The sequence below is a fragment of the Myotis daubentonii genome, chromosome 6 (genome assembly GCF_963259705.1).
Source record: "Myotis daubentonii chromosome 6, mMyoDau2.1, whole genome shotgun sequence".
NCBI lineage: Eukaryota > Metazoa > Chordata > Mammalia > Chiroptera > Vespertilionidae > Myotis > Myotis daubentonii.
Genome location: NC_081845.1, coordinates 87634036 through 87650515, shown reverse-complemented (window position 1 = coordinate 87650515; position 16480 = coordinate 87634036). Strand labels below are relative to the sequence as shown.

The 16480-nt window shown below is 47.3% G+C and overlaps 1 protein-coding gene across 2 annotated transcripts; it reads right to left on the bottom strand.

Annotated features, from left to right (window-relative positions):
- Nucleotides 1-1473: 1473 nt before the first annotated feature.
- Nucleotides 1474-7897, bottom strand: TREM1 (triggering receptor expressed on myeloid cells 1). Of its 2 annotated transcripts, none has more exons than XM_059701744.1 (4): nt 7783-7897; nt 5893-6249; nt 4502-4670; nt 1474-1877 (listed from the first exon to the last, which is right to left on the bottom strand). In XM_059701744.1, exons 1-4 carry the CDS (start codon nt 7829-7831, stop codon nt 1694-1696), a joined length of 759 nt encoding a protein of 252 aa, XP_059557727.1. In that variant the 5' UTR covers nt 7832-7897; the 3' UTR covers nt 1474-1693. The 2 variants fall into 2 exon arrangements, with proteins under 2 accessions (XP_059557727.1, XP_059557728.1); XM_059701745.1 differs by having other exon boundaries at nt 1824-2324.
- Nucleotides 7898-16480: the final 8583 nt, after the last annotated feature.

Sequence of the window (16480 nt, the reverse complement as noted above, 5' to 3'; positions counted from 1 at the left end):
CTGGCAAACACACGCAGGCGCGGGCTCCACCCCCGGAGACTCCAGTTTAGGAAGTCTAGAGAGGGCCCAGGACCTGCCTTTTAACAAGCAGCACAGGTGATTGTGAGGCAAGTGGTCCCCATGGTTGGTGCCTGGAAAAGCTCTGCATGAGGTCAGAGGGGCCCCAAGACTTCCCAGGGTCCTCAACCTGCGTCTGAGGTGAGCGCTTCCGGGAGCCCCAGTCTAGACACGGGGCATGGAGACCACAGTTGTAACAGTGCTGCGAGTGACTAATGGCCATGGACTGAAGGCCCTCGTGTGCCAGGTGCTTTATTCAGGTGGTCTCATTTAATCCTACCAGCTTCGGGAGACTGTGTGGGGAATATCTGTCATCTTTTGAGTCTCCAGCCCCCAGTGCCTTTTCTTTTGGGGGGATATTCCCCAATGTGTGGGTCTCACTAGGACGCGAAGCTCCCCCTGCCCCTTCCACTCCTTGGCGCCTATGGCACAGGCTTGGGACTTGACCTGAGCTTGGCCAAACGCATGATCCTGTGATGAAAGATGTGGGGCCAGTTGGACATGAGTGCACATACAAAGCCCATGAGCAGCATGGTGGCAGGTTCGAGCGGCTTCAAGTGTACAGGGGCGGGGCTGTAGCATCAATGGCGAGCTCACCACTGGACGACCTCATGCTCTAACCTCAGCTGTGGCCTCTTGCCCACTCTCTCTTGGCTTCTGCTGTTTTCTAAGCCTGGTCCTCCAGCCTTCTCATTGAGTCTGTGAGCCACTGGCCTCTGTCTCAATTCCTTTGCTGTTCAAGACAGCCGGGCTTGCATCGAGCTGTTGGCAGCAAGAAGCACGACTGGCGTTGGTTATTTGGTCCACGAGGCAATGAGGAGTGTCTCAAGGGTGAGGCCCAGAGAGATGCACGAAGTCTTTCAAGGTCAGACATACTTCAAGGACTTTGTGGAGCTGGGGTTCACCCTGGGTGTTGCTTACTTCCAAGGCCTGTGTAATGAACCACATAGCACTGTTGTGCCAGCCAATGTCCAGCAGGAGACAGGTGGCTCACTGACAACGAGTCAATGAGCCGTGTTTGACAAAAGTGTGGTGGGACTTGGGGAAATCAGTAAGGGATGCTGCAGTACCCTGAGGCTGCTGACAGTGGTGAGTCAAATGTTTCCGTGAACAAGTTTCAGCAGTTCACCTTTATAACAATATAAATAAACCTGTTAAATTTTTCTAGGCAATGTCAGCAATTGGATTTTTTTTTAAATATATTTTATTGATTTTTTACAGAGAGGAAGGGAGAGAGATAGAGAGTTAGAAACATCGATGAGAGAGAAACATCGATCAGCTGCCTCCTGCACATCTCCTACTGGGGATGTGCCCGCAACCCAGGTACATGCCCTTGACCGGAATCGAACCTGGGACCTTTCAGTCCACAGGCCGACGCTCTATCCACTGAGCCAAACCGGTTTCGGCGGATTTTTTTTTAAACAAGTCAATTCCTTATTGATGACAACGAAATGGTGTTTGTAGCATTTTTATCAAATAGTAGATTCCATCCATTCACTATACTTTTCGAACTTAGTTGTCCTACATGAAAGTACATGTTTTGTTTGTTTTTTTAAAATATATTTTTATTGATTTTTTACAGAGAGGAAGGGAGAGGGATAGAGAGTTAGAAACATCGATGAGATAGAGACATCGATTAGCTCCCCCCTGCACACACCCCACTGGGGATGTGCCTCCAACCAAGGTACATGCCCTTGACAGGAATCGAACCTGGGACCTTCAGTCCACAGGCCAACTCTCTATCCACTGAGCCAAAACAGCCAAGGTGCAAGTACATGTTTTTAATGTTGTCTGTCTTCTGTGCTATTCCGGTAAGTTTGCTATTAAAATACATTAAAATAAAAAAAAAAAAGCATTGGACTCCATCTTTATTTAATGCAAACCCCGGGCCGCTGGGGGAATGGAGGCCCAGGGCATGTCAGGGGCTGTATCTTCTCCTCTGATGGGGCAGAGCACACACCCACGGTTGTTAGTGACATGAGGGGAGTCAGCAGGCCCAGCAAGGTGGGTCCTGAGCCTTAGAAATAACCTGTGTCACAGATTCAACTCAGTCCTTGCCCTCCCCACCCACCCCTGGCCTCCGCTTTCACATGCTTCTTCTGGCACAACTACCAGATGGACGTGGATGGAGGTCGCAGGGCATTCTCCGGGGGTCATGCACTTAGCGGCCAAATGACCTCTGTGTGGCGATCAACAGGAAAGTGAAGACCAGGCTCTTACTGAGGATTCCGCACACCACGATCGTGACGGTGCTGATCACGGAGATCCTGGGGAAGAAGGAGATTTAACGCGGCTGCTGGCCATGACACCCCTCCCACTTGAGCTTTACTCCACAAAGGTTCTTCACACGCTGTTTTATCAGCGTGGGGTCTCCCAGCGCCTTTGCCCACACTGGCTGCCTCTGTGCTTTTAGTTTGTCCCATGGCCTAAACCTGCTGACGTAGGTTTAGTAGAGAACACGGGGTCAGGAGAAGCAACGAGGGGAAAGGCAGGTTGAGCAAGCTCCTCTTCCTCCGCTGGGATGACCAGAGAGAGCGGCCCCAGAGCCCGGAAGCCCAGTTTCTGTTCCCAGAATCAGGACCTACTTCCGCAAAACGTCCCTCACCTCTTTGGCCTCAGTTTCCTCCTCTATCAGCCGAGAAGAATCCAATTCTTATCAAAATCCCATCATGAATTTGTAGAGATTTTTAGCAAAACTGATTCTAAATGTCCTGGGTAAATGTCATTAGACGGCACAAGAAAGGGATAGAACTGAGTGAGGAACGTGGCCCGTCTACACTCAGTAGACGTGGGAATAGATCACAGCACCAGAGCCTGCGTGACAAGCCACGGAGCCACAGGAGGAAAGGTAGCAGGAAACACTGACATCCAGAGGCAGATCTAAGGTTACCTAAGAATTTAAAATTTAAATTTGACATTTTTAAGTAACTGAAAAGTCACCAGGAAATAGACTCAGGCACAAGTAAGGAATAAAACAAAGCCGTCATTTTAGAATTGGCATTTGCCTACACAAAACTAAAAACCGAATGTACAAACTAGCAAGGTGACCAATGACATAATGGCTCTAGAAAGTGGGAAGCAAACCCGCGGCCTCCTCATCCACCCCCTGCCCGTGAAACTGTCCTGAATCACCGGAAACGACATGTGGAAGTGGCCTGGTCGAGTTCAGACACCAGGGGAGCTGGTGGCTTGTGGGGCATGGGGCAGGGGCCAGCCAGCCCAGCCAGTGAATAGATAAAAGCGGTGCAGGTGCTGGCTCCAGTAGGAATGTGGGCAAAGGTTATGCATGCTCATTATATACTAGAAATTAAAAGTTGTGGATAAAAATGTTGGCCCTGGCCAGGGTGGCTCAGTTGGTTGGGCATCATCCCATGCACCAAAAGGCTGTGGGTTCAATGCCAGGTCAGGGCACATGCCCAGGTTGCGGGCTCAATCCCTCATTGAGGGCCTGTGGGAGGCAGCCTATCAATGTTCCACTCTCACAATCATATTTCTCTTTCTCTCTCCCTCTTCCTTCCTCTCTCTCTCTCTCTCTCTCTCTCTCTCTCTCTCTCTCTCAAAGATCAATGAAAATATTTTTTAAAAATGGTTGACTCTCACTAGATCACTTAGTTTATTTAGCTCCTAAAGATTTAATGAGCACCTACTACGTGCCAGGCACTTAGGCTGGTGCCACTGAAACAATCCAAGAGGGAAAGGCACTACCAGCACCGAGCTCACCACCCACAGTGACAGGGACATTCCAGTTCGCACCTCTGTGGTCAGGACCGGTTCAGAAACACCAAGTCCCCGGGGCCCGCCTGCAGCCACTGCGCCCGCTGTGCCTTATGGTCACACCGCTCCCCACCTTTGGAGGAGCATTGGGCATACAGAACGGCACAAATGTTCCACTTCTCTCAACTGGAGTTTTGTTTCAATAAATGATTTCAAGAAAAGACATCTACAAAAGTATGTCCATCTCAGAGTTAATACTATAAAGAAAATGGAAACAAATCTCAACATTAAAAACAGGCCAGTGATTACATAAGTTATGGTTTCCCTGTTAATACAAAAGCGTACTTTCGTTGAAATTATAATGAGGAAGAATAGGTACCAACATCAGAGAAGAGTTTTCGCAGGGAAAATTAATGAAAACGTTTAGAAATATCACTGTGTTAAAATATGTACAGACAGAAATAAGCATTGGAGTTCAGCGAAGATGCCATTTCCCTGCCTCCTCTGGCTGCCCAGGAACGCGAGGGTGATCGGGGAGATGCAGCCTCACCAGGGCCTCCGCCTCCCTCCAGCCCCACCTCCCTCCTCCCTGGGAAGTCCGACCAGATGGAAGTCTCAAATCTCCTGGGCTTCACCTCCCCGTCCCTCACTCCCCACATGCCCTCAGGACAAGGACTGGGAACCAAAGGGCTAGGGGTCCAAGCCAGCCACCCTTCCCCCGCGGAGAGACCTGGGCTCCATATTGGGGACATCCGTCCCGTGTGTGGGGTTGACTCCGAGGCTGGCAGTCGATATGGGCAGGAGCTGGGTCACAGGACTGGGGTTGGTACGAGTCTTGACCCGGGCCTTGGTGGTAACAGGAGGAAGAGTGGACCTCTGAGCCAAATCCTGGGCAGGATCTGCAAGAAGACACATTGGATGGATGGATGGATGGATGGATGGATGGACGGACGGACGGACGGATGGATCATAAGGTAAATGGATATGAGGAGGGAAATGAACTTTCACATTCATGACACAAGGTTTTCTTTTGCTAAGATTTTTTTTTAATGTGTAGGGTCAGCCTGGGTCAGAGGCCGGAAAAAAAAGAAGGAAGGGAGGATGAAAGAGACGGAGGAAGGACTTTTCTGTTCCTGTCATTGGAAATGCACTTGCCTCCTATTCTTCACCAATCCATATGCCCCCACCTTCTTCAAGAATAATCCTTGACTCCTCCAGCTCTCACCATTCCCTCTGCCTTGCACTCACCTATACCGGTGGCCTATTGCTTCACAAGTCATTGTTTATTAATGTATCACATACGTTACCTGTCTTCCTAAGGCTTAGGCTTCCCCAGGTGCTGGGAACTTGAACCTGTCTCTCTTTCCTCTGCCTTCCTTAATTCATCAGATCAACATCTATTGCAGACCTACTGTGTGCCCCACACTGCATTAACCAGACTACATTAGTTGCTGGGGATACAGACCTGAGCCGGGCACAGGCTCCTCCCTCACACTGCTCAGAGATAAATAGGGGAGACAGGTAAGTGAACGGCCACTGCTACTCAGTGAGATAGTGTTGTCCGTGAAAGGGGGTGCAAAGTGAGCCCAGGAGCCTTGCTACCCACAATGGGAGCCATGGACCTCGCATCAGCATCATCTCTAAGCAGATCAGAGATACAGAATCTAGGTCCCACCCTAGACCTGTCGAATCCTCTGTATTTGAAATAAGATCCCGGTGATCTGTGCCCACAAGGAGGTCTAAGAAGCACTGCTTTGTACGCACACAGGAGGGCCATCAAATGCACCTTTGGGAGCGGGAGAGCGGGTCCCGACTACATGAATTCTAAAGAATGAGATGAAATTATCCCAAGTCTACCACTCACCTTCCACTGTACCCCTCTTCCTATAAGAGCACCCCAAATTAGACTCTGCAACCCAAGAGGAATCCTATACATAGAAACCCTTTCTCACTGTTGGACCAAATGCCTCACAGGGACCTCAAATGACAGACCTGGAACTTCTGGGAGAAAGACAGGCTGCTGGAAACCCTGGGCCACAGCCCTGCAGGTGCCATCACCACAGCCCCTGCCCCCACCCAGCCTGGCTCTCCCGCTCCACCTCCCAGCCCCAGGCCACTCACCCTTTGTCACCACCAGGCGTATGGGATGGTGCAACAGGATGGGGTCTTTGGGAGGCTGGTAGATCACACACTGATACAGTCCCGAGTCCTCCACTCGCAGGTCGGTCATATGGACATGCAGTATGCCTTCAGTGGGGATGTCTTCTAGGGAGCACCTGTCCACATGGACTTTGGAGCTCTGCCCGGAGACGCTGTCTGTTATTGCCAGTGTCTGGAGCTCCCCTCTGTCTCCCAGCCTCTGCCACGCCTTCCGGACTCTGAAGTACTTCATCACATTGAAGGGACAGCTCTCACTCAGGCTCTGGCCCTCCGTCCGAGTGTACTGTATCTCCTCTGATTTGGGCGCACCTTGGAGTTCTGTGAGCAGGGAATCAGAGGCAGGCTCTGTAAGTTTTCCTCTCTTCGGAAAGAACGAGAGGAACCACCTTTTTTTCTTGTTCAGCCACCCATTTTTTTCAGACAAGATCTGTATGGCCTCCAGCAAAGAGGCAACTTTCACTGGGAGTGGTTTTTGTTTGATTGTTTGTTTTTTAACTACACCAGCTAGACTGCAGATGGTTCTTGCAAATGGTCTTTTATGAATGACTAGAGGCCTGATGCACGGAATTCGTGCAAAGGCCACTGCCAGGGCAGCCGGGGGCCTCTGCTGCCTCTGCCTCGGCCCCCGCCCCCACCACCTGCAGCTTTGTCCGGAAGGAAGGAGGTCTGGAAGGACGTCCGGTCTAATTAGCATATTATGCTTTTATTATTATAGATTGTTTTTGAGAGGAAGAAATACCTGATTAAAGACAGAACATGGGGCACGTGCTAAGACCATGCATGACGAGGGCATGTTGGGAGGGAAAGATTATAGAGAAAGACAAACAGAGTGAAGAGTGGATGTGTGGACACTCTATTAGCAGAGATGGACTCCTCCCAACAGCTAGAGGAACTTCATCTAAGTCAGGAAAAGAGATCAGTTCGAGAAACTAATGAATAAACAGCGAGGAAACCATCTTGAGGACATGGCAGACATAGGTATCTGACTGGCTGGTATTCCTCTGCGCCTTCCTCGGGTACCAAAGCACCTCTCTCTCAGGGGACCGATCCTATGTGGCTTTACTCCTGGGGCTGCCCACATGCTCAAGGATGGAACACGACACAGGCTTAGCCAATCAAAGAATCTCATCACCCTGGCCACTCTGATTGGTTTAGGAATGGGCACATGACTGGAGCTGAGCCAATTAGAATTCTCCCTGAGACTACTGTAACTGTTGAGAAGAATGCTCTTTCTTACTAAAGTTGATAGGTCAGTGGGATATGGAACTTCAATTGCTGTATTTCTACCAGGGGCAGTCTTGCCCCCCCTGGGGACATTGGGCAATGCCTGGAGACATTTTGGTAGGGGCCAGAGATACTGCTAAACATCCTACAATGCACAAAACAGTCCCATGAACAAAGAACCATCCTACCCAACGTGTCAATAATACCGAGGTTGAGATCCCTTGGGTTCCACTGACACTAGTTTCAATCAGCAGTCCCAGCCCAAGTGTGAACGGGTGCCTAGCGACTCTGTTCCCCGGACACAGAAGCTAGAAGGAGCTTTTAGTTAACCCCAAGCCTTCCCCATCGGACACGGCAAGTACACAACCCTCTTCTCCCAGTTCTCCTTTTGAAAAACATGAAATGCACTGGTTCATGAAAGCCAAACTCCATCTGCCCACCTGGATTATCACCCCTGATTCTGCTAAATTTGCATAGCCAAAGCCAGCCTGACATAACTACTGGTCAGCTCTAACGTGGGCGGTCATAGCTCCTGGAGATTTAAAAGAAAAGGGAAACCTTTCTCATGCTGGGATCTCCGGGCTCCTGGCAGGGGCCTCACCCGCCCCCTCCTCTTCCTCGCCTTACCTAAGATGAAGGACGTCCACAGCAGCCCCCAGAGCCTGGCCCTCCTCATCCTTCATGGGCACCAACTCCAACTGCCAGCGTGGCTCTGGGACAGCTATAAGGTGGCAGTCTGACCCAATGGCTCCCGAAAGTTGCACAACAGGATATGATGCTGCTGCTGGGAGGTTCTGCATCTGTTGTTTCCATCACTGGTTGCCTCGGCTCCCGACGTCAGAGACAACGCAAGAGTCCAGAACCAGGGCTCCAGTCTTAACTGAGCTTATCCAAACCCCAGCTTCCTGTTCTCTGGGGATAATGACAATGACCTTTTCAACTATCCCATGAAATTGTCATGAGAATAATATTTTTGTGTGAACAAAAATGAGGTGTGAACATTATCAGTGGACGAGAGAGCCACCTTGCTCTCTGAGGCCCACTCTCCATCCCATCCAGTCCTCAGAAGTGAGAGGGCCAGGCACACCGCGGACGAGTTGAGTCTTGATACCGCATTGCTAGGAGCTGTCTGAGGACTAAATGAGGTCCATGGGGAAAGTGCTCAGTGAGGTACCTCACACACAGTGTGTCTATGTCCTGTCCCTATTCACCCCACCCTGTTTCCCGTGGCTTTTTTTTTTTTAATTGATTTCAGAGAGGAAGGGAGAGGGAGTGAGAGAGATAGAAACATCAATGATGAGAGAGAATCATTGATCGGCTGCCTCCTGCACGCCCCCTATTGGGGATAGAGCCCACAACCCAGGCATATGCCCTTGACCTGAATTGAGCCTGTGATCCTTCAGTCCACAGGCCGACACTCTATCCACTGAGCCACGCTGGCTAGGGCCCTTGGCTTTTTCTGATATGAGGCCCACCCCCTCTTCATCACTAGACTGGCCCAACACCCAGCACTTGCCCTCAGCATTCTGTACTAGACATGGCCATGGTATAGGAAACCCAGAAACACGTTGAGAGGATATAGCCACCATCAAATAAGAATAGACTTAGGCCCTGACCGGTTTGACTCAGTGGTTCGATTCCGGTCAAGGGCATGTACCTTGGTTGCAGGCACATACCCAGTGGGGGGTGTGCAGGAGGCAGCTGATCGATGTTTCTCTCTCATCAATGTTTCTAACTCTCTATCCCTCTCCCTTCCTCTCTGTAAAAAATCAATAAAATATATATTTTTTTAAAAAAAGAATAGACTTAGATTTCAAAAAGTAAGAAAGAAAACAGGGTGCTATGTCATTACAGCACAGAGATGAAAAAAGGGGGGAAACTCAGTAGGTTCCATTCTAGAAGCAATAGCTGACAGCTTTGATGGTGTGAAAACTCTAATGAGTAGAGAGAAGATTCACATCAGAAATGCTCCCAAATGAAAAGTGAATAAAGACATTTTGAAGAGCTCAGAAGTAGAGTGGAGGACAAGTCATAGAAATGCAACCTGCAAATAATCTGGAAATAAAAGATGTTCTTTTCTCTTTCTTAAATTTTTAAAAATTGATTTCAGAGAGGAAGGGAGAGGGAGAGAGCTAGAAACATCAATGATTAGAGAGAATCATTGATCTACTGCCTCCTGCACACTCCCTACTGGGGATCGAGTCCACAACCTGAGCATGTGCCCTGACAGGGAATCTAACCGTGACCTCCTGGTTCATACATAGGTCAACGCTCAACTACTGAGCCACACCAGCTGGGTGAAATAAGAGATGTTCTTGAAGTATAACATGGAATAATGGGACATAAATGAGGATAAAATGTATATATTTTTAAAAACTTTCAGTACACCATGGCAACTATAGGTAACAATGTTTGAAAGTTGCTAAGATCTGCCTGGCTGGTGTGGCTCAGTGGTTGAGCATCGACCTATGAACCAAGAGGTCAAGGTTTGATTCCCAGTCAGGGTACATGCCCCAGTTCGACTTAATCCCCAGTAGGAGCATGCAGAAGGCAGCCAATCAATGATTCTCTCTCATCATTGATGTTTCTATCTCTCCTCTCTCTTCCTCTCTGAAATCAATAAAAATTCATATATTTGAAAAAATATTTAGAGATATTTATTGCCCCAGTATTGCATTAATCTAAAGTTTATTAATAATCTTATAAAATATGACTAGGTTATGATCAATAATCCACTCAATTATATGAAGAATTATTATAGAAATATTATACTTGAAAAAATTTACCAAAAGACCCAAGTGGAATGATAGCACTGATTTTCAATTTTAGATGGATTACAAAAACCAATTAATATAGACACCAATTATTTATACAATAAACACGCAATTTTCATTTTTATATGAATTACAAAAGCCAATTTATGTAGACACCGTTTATACAGGGCAACTTTTAAATTTTTTATAAAATAATTATAACAGAAACCATTAGCCTTGTATGAAAGAACTGCCATTCATTCCACAGTAACTGCACTATTATCAAATAGAAGGAACACAAAGTCACTTTTTAAAGAAAAATAGTTTTAAAAATAAGTTATAAATGTCCAAACGCAGTCTTTTGCTGTTGTTGTTTTTTCTTTTTTTGTTGTTTTTTTAATTTTTATTTGTTTTTTGTCCCCAAGAAAAAGCAGAACCCTCAGATCGCTAAACTGACCACTAGAGGGAGCAATATACCTGGTTTATCTTTGGACGAGCTTCTGTCACTTCATACTCCTAATCAAGTGGGGGTGTGGGGTGTGGCATTCTAAGAGGCTGTTAGTTTTTAGACTCCTTATCCTCACCCCTCAATTCTCGAAAGGTAATATCTCTTATCCTGCTAATATCTTTCACACTAAAGTAATTTTAGCCTGGAATAATTTTTTAATTTTATAGCAGCTATTATTTTTAAAGAGGGTCTATCCATGGAAGCACAAGATTGCCCTTTGGTCTAGCTGAATCTTGGTTTACATACAGGCTTTATGTTCTAGGAAGGTCCCAGGGACAAGAGGATCCTCTATACATGAGTGTATGCCTGGCTCTGATCAGTTAGAATTAGTTGGCTAAATATAACAAAAATCAGCCCTAACCGGTTTGGCTCAGTGGATAGAGCGTCGGCCTGCGGACTGAAGGGTCCCAGGTTCGATTCCGGTCAAGGGCATGTACCTTGGTTGCGGGCACATCCCCAGTGGGGGGTGTGCAGGAGGCAGCTGATCGATGTTTCTCTCTCATCGATGTTTCTAACTCTCTATCCCTCTCCCTTCCTCTCTGTAAAAAATCAATAAAATATATTTTAAAAAATCAGAGTGGCTTACTCAAAATAGTAGTTTATTATTTCTCACTAAAAAAGTTTAGAGATAGGCATTTCAGGGCTATCGGTTCATCATCGGGACTTGGTTCCTACCCCCCATCCCACCATCCCAGTTCACAGCTTCCCACTTCTGTCTTCGTGTGGCCCAGATGACTGCTGGAGCGCCAGCCATCACACTGTGTTCCAGGCAGCTAGAGAGCGCTTTCATGTTCACTACCTTAGCTCCGATGGGTCCTCCCCTCAGCTCTGGGCATCAGGGCCTGGTGCCCCCCCCGCCCCCCCCCTCCCGTGGCTTGATGCTTGTTCTACAGAGGATGAAGGCCTCCTTCCCACTTCCTTCCTCCAGGCTCTTACCAAGGGAGACCCCCAAGCCCCAATCTTTCTCATGAGCCCCTGGAGAGGAGATTGTAAGTGGGTGTGAACACTCCTCTTGCGTCTTGGCGTCTCAGGAGTTTTGTGCTGTCATGCTAGCCTGCATTGACCTTTGACAATCTGTAAAACTCTTAGCTGAGTGGTTCATGCCGACTTGTTTGGCATGCTGCGTCTCTTCCTCCCTTTCTGTGAAGAGGTGAGCCAGTGCTCAGATCTCAAGTGCACTTGGTTGCCTTACAAGTTCAGCTCTCTTGTAGGTTCAGGAAAAGTTTGCCCGGCTTTTCCTTCTCGGTCAGATGAGAGCAGAACTCACTTGAGCTTTCAAAATCCTAGGCATGCACTGAATGTGAGAGGCCGTGTGTGAAGAATGGCTGAGAATTTTTCAGAGCAATGGAAAGTCATCAAGCCACAAGAGCAGGTTATCATAAACCCGCCAACAGAAACAGAAAGAAACCCTCGTCTCCGCATCTTGAAAAGAAATTGCAGAACAGAGAGGAAGCAGCCATCACTTAGGAAGAACTTTGGACAGCAGACTTTTCAACTGCAACAGTGCAACCTGGAAGGTAGTAGAATAGTGTCACCGAAATGCTTAGGAAAATTAACTGTTGGACTAAAATGGTAAACCCAACAAAACTCTGCTGTGTTCCTTAGGATTAGGCTCAGCTATAAAGAATAGAAAAACTATGAATAACAGCGCTTATCATAGCTAATTGTTTATTTCCATCTTGTGTCAAACCCAGAGCTAGACTGACGAAGAGGTGGGCGGGTCTGTGCTCCACAAAGTTCTCAGTCTCGGGCTTCTTCCAGCTTAATAGGCTGCCATCACCCAATTGTCCTTATGCTCATAATCCAAGGCCACATTCACAACTTCAAAATCCCTTTTCTTTGATACTCAACTTCTCTAGCTATTAGGGAAAAGCAAATCAAAACTTCAATGAGATACCACCTCGCACCTGTTAGAATGGCTCTTATCAACAAGACCGGCAATAACAAGTGCTGGAGAGGTTGTGGAGAGAAAAGAACCCTCGTTCGCTACTGGTGGGAATGGAAACTGGCACAGCCACTAGGGAAAACAGTATGCAGGCTCCTCAAAAACTTAAGAATAGAGTTACCACGTGACCCAGCAACCCCTCTTCTGGGTATCTAACTGAAAAACTTGAAAACATTGGTTCATAGAGATACATGCACCCTTATTTTCACTGCAGCCTTATTCACAGTGGCCAAGACATGGAAACAACCAAAGTGTCTTCAATAGATGATCAGATAAAAGGAGATGTGGTATAGATACAACGGAACACCACTCAGCCATAACAAAGGATAAAATACTGCATTTGCAGCAACATGAATATCATGTGAAGTGAAATAAGTCAGAAAAAGCTAAGAATCATGATTCCACTCATATGTGGGATATAAAACTGAAAGCAACAAGAGAACAAACAAAACAAACAAAAGCTTGTAGACACAGACAACAGTATGGTGGTTTCCAGAGGGAATGGGAGAGGGAGGCAGTAAAGGATAAAGGGGGTCCAATATATGCTGACAGGAGGTTTGACTTGAGTGGTGGACATACAACACAGTATACAGACCATGTGTCATAGAAATGTACACTTGAAACCTATATAATCTTATTAACCAATGTCACCCCAATAAATTTCATTTAAAGAATAACAGGCACAGCCCTAGCTGGTTTGGTTCAGTGGCTAGAGCATCATCCTGCAGACTAAAGGGTCCCAGGTTCAATTCCAGTCAAGGGCACATGCCCAGGTTGTGGGCTTGATCCCCAGTAGGGGGCATGCAGGAAGTAGCCAATCAATGATTTTCTCTCACCATTGATGTTTCTATCTCTCTTTCCCTCTCCGCTCCTCTCTGAAATAAAAAAAAAGATATATTTTTTTAAAAAAATAATAATAACAGGTGCAAAAATAATCCCTTTTCTTTCATGAAAATGATGGTCATAGAAAATGGAAGTAATATTTTCGTAAAATAAGAACTTGGCCTTATGTAACATATTTTATATAACATGTTTCATGAAATGCTGTTGGTCTGAGGAATCCACACTCCTGGGAGCTGTGGTTCTGTCTAAAGGAATGTCCTAGCCTTGAACTTACATCCTGGTGGTGGTGGGAATAGGACCAGGCCTCTCTCTCTCTTTCCTTTCAGATCCTAGAGCAGTGGTTCTCAACCTTCTGGCCATTTAAATACAGTTCCTCATGTTGTGACCCAACCATAAAATTATTTTCGTTGCTACTTCATAACTGTAATGTTGCTACTGTTATGAATTGTAATGTAAATATCTGATATGCAGGATGGTCTTAGGTGACCCCTGTGAAAGGGTCGTTCGACCACCAAAGGGGTCACGACCCACAGGATGAGAACCTCTGTTCTAGAGCATCTGAAAGGGTATCAAAACTTGTCATCTGCTCGTCTTCCCAGGCTTGGAGGCGCTTTACCAGTCACCAGTCATTCCATTCTTAAGAGACTCACAACTGGAACCAAGATGGCGGCATAGGTAAACACCGGAGAATGCTGCCTCGAACAACCACTTCAAAAATACAACTAAAAGACAGAACAGACATCACCCAGAATCACAGAAAGGCTGGCTGAGGGGAAATTCTTCAACTAGAAGGAAAGAAAACAGCATACCGAGACTCAGAGGAGGCGCAGTACGGAAAATACAAAGGTGCAGAGGTGTGCACGGAGTAGGCTGGCGGCTGAGGGCGCGGTTGTCGTTTTTAATCGGGAGGGAGTCTCAAGCTCTGAGCTCCAGATCCGGGCGAGTCTCTAGGGACCCAGACTCAAACGGGAGAAGCAGGACTATCTGGCATCGGTCGTAACTCAAGGGCAGCTTTCTCTCCAAGGTTTGCAGTTGCTGGGATTCTGAGAGGCAGAGCCTCTGGGGACGGGACTGAGAGCAGCCATAACTGCTCCCTCTGCCCGCCCTGTAGATCCCCTGGGACCCACCCCGCCCAAGCCCTGCACAGAGCCATTTGCCGGATAGCCTTAGGCAAATGCTAGATTAGCACCGCCCTAGAGATCCAGCACAGAAGTTCTCCCACTGCAGACACAGCTGATTCTCATAGCCAGTTGGCCTGGAGGTCAAATCACCCCCAGTAATATCGACAACAATCAAGGCTTAACTACAACAAGACTGCACACAAAGACCACTAGGGGGTGCACCAAGAAAGCATAAAAAATGCGGAGACAAAGAAACAGGACAAAATTGTCAATGGAGGATATAGAGTTCAGAACCACACTTTTAAGGTCTTCCAATAATTTTCTAGAAACTGCCGATAAACTTAATGAGATCTACAAGAAATCTAATGAGACCCTCGATGTTGTGATAAAGAACCAACTAGAAATTAAGCATACACTGACTGAAATAAAGAATATTATACAGACACCCAACAGCAGACCAGAGGAGCGCAAGAATCAAGTCAAAGATTTGAAATGCGAAGAAGCAAAAGACACCCAACCGGAAAAGCAAAATGAAAAAAGAATCCGAAAATATGAAGATAGTGTAAGGAGCCTCTGGGACAGCTTCAAGCGTACCAACATCAGAATTATAGGGGTGCCAGAAGAAGAGAGAGAGCAAGATATTGAAAACCTATTTGAAGAAATAATGACAGAAAACTTCCCCCACCTGGTGAAAGAAATAGACTTACAAGTCCAGGAAGCGCAGAGAACCACAAACAAAAGGAATCCAAAGAGGACCACACCAAGACACATCATAATTAAAATGCCAAGAGCAAAAGATAAAGAGAGAATCTTAAAAGCAGCAAGAGAAAGAAACTCAGGTAACTACAAGGGAATACCCATACGACTGTCAGCTGATTTCTCAACAGAAACTTTGCAGGCCAGAAGGGAGTGGCAAGAAATATTCAAAGTGATGAATGCCAAGAACCTACAACCAAGATTACTTTATCCAGCAAAGCTATCATTCAGAATTGAAGGTCAGATAAAGAGCTTCACAGATAAGGAAAAGCTAAAGGAGTTCATCACCACCAAACCAGTATTATATGAAATGCTGAAAGGTATCCTTTAAGAAGAGGAAGAAGAAGAAAAAGGTAAAGATACAAATTATGAACCACAAATATGCACCTATCAACAAGTGAATCTAAGAATCAAGTGAATAAATAATCTGATGAACAGAATGAACTGGTGATTATAATAGAATCAGGGACATAGAAAGGGAGTGGACTGACTATTCTTGGGGGGGAAAGGGGTGTGGGGGATGCGGGAAGAGACTGGACAAAAATCGTGCACCTATGGAAGAGGACAGTGGGTGGGGAGTGAGGGCGGAGGGTGGGGTGGGAACTGGATGGAGGGGAGTTATGGCGGGGGGGAAGAGGAACAAATGTAATAATCTGAACAATAAAGATTTAATTAAAAAAAAATCAGTAAAAAAAAGAGAGAGAGAGACTCACACCCCGCACTCGGCCCTACGTGGCCCTGATTGGTCCGCTCCATCTTTCACAGGTGCCCCGGGAAGTCACCATCTGCGGCCAGAGGGGCTTCCGTGCTCCCAGCACTGAGGGCTCATGGCCCAGGGCTTCCCAGAGCCTCCACCCGCAGGCCCATTCTGAGATGGGAGTCAGGAATCAGACGTTGATGTTACATCCTCAGGGGACCTCTGGACTGTGGGCGGCACCCCAGAGACGTCGGCGACAGTGACCAGAAAACTGGGGGAGGGATGGAGACTGGTCACGGGAAGAGATATCCTCTTATTGTGTCTGCTCCCTGACGCTGGGCTGAAAGAAGGGGTCGGGGGCAGAACAGGAGGGAGAAGTAGGAGGAACTGGAACCAGGGACAAAGGAAAGGTCCCTTGGTGGGAAGGGGTCCACTTGAGGGCTCAGGGGACACCGTTGGGAAATGGCTCTATTCCATTTCCTGAACTTTCTCCTCCCCCTTTCTCCTCAGGCCATGCAGAAATCAATGGAAGGAGCCATCTGTGCTGCAGCCTCCAGTTCGGTCTGGACCACGGGGTTCATGAGCATTGCCACCAAGCCTGGACACCCGGGATGCATACGCACTCCCCTCCACGCCTGTCCGCTGAGAGGCACTGCAATGAGCCGCGCGGCTCCAGTGAGGGAAATGCCCGTGACCCTGTGC

What these genes read in the sequence shown, in the direction of transcription:
- TREM1 (XM_059701744.1), bottom strand. Translation starts at nt 7,831, where the DNA reads ATGAGGAGGGCCAGGCTCTGGGGGCTGCTGTGGACGTCCTTCATCTTA. An exon ending in GTGGACGTCCTTCATCTTAG is followed by an intron (nt 6,250 to 7,782) that starts GTAAGGCGAGGA and finishes CCCTGCTCACAG; the next exon opens with AACTCCAAGGTGCGCCCAAA. An exon ending in GTCCCCAATATGGAGCCCAG is followed by an intron (nt 1,878 to 4,501) that starts GTCTCTCCGCGG and finishes GTATTTTAATAG; the next exon opens with CAAACTTACCGGAATAGCAC.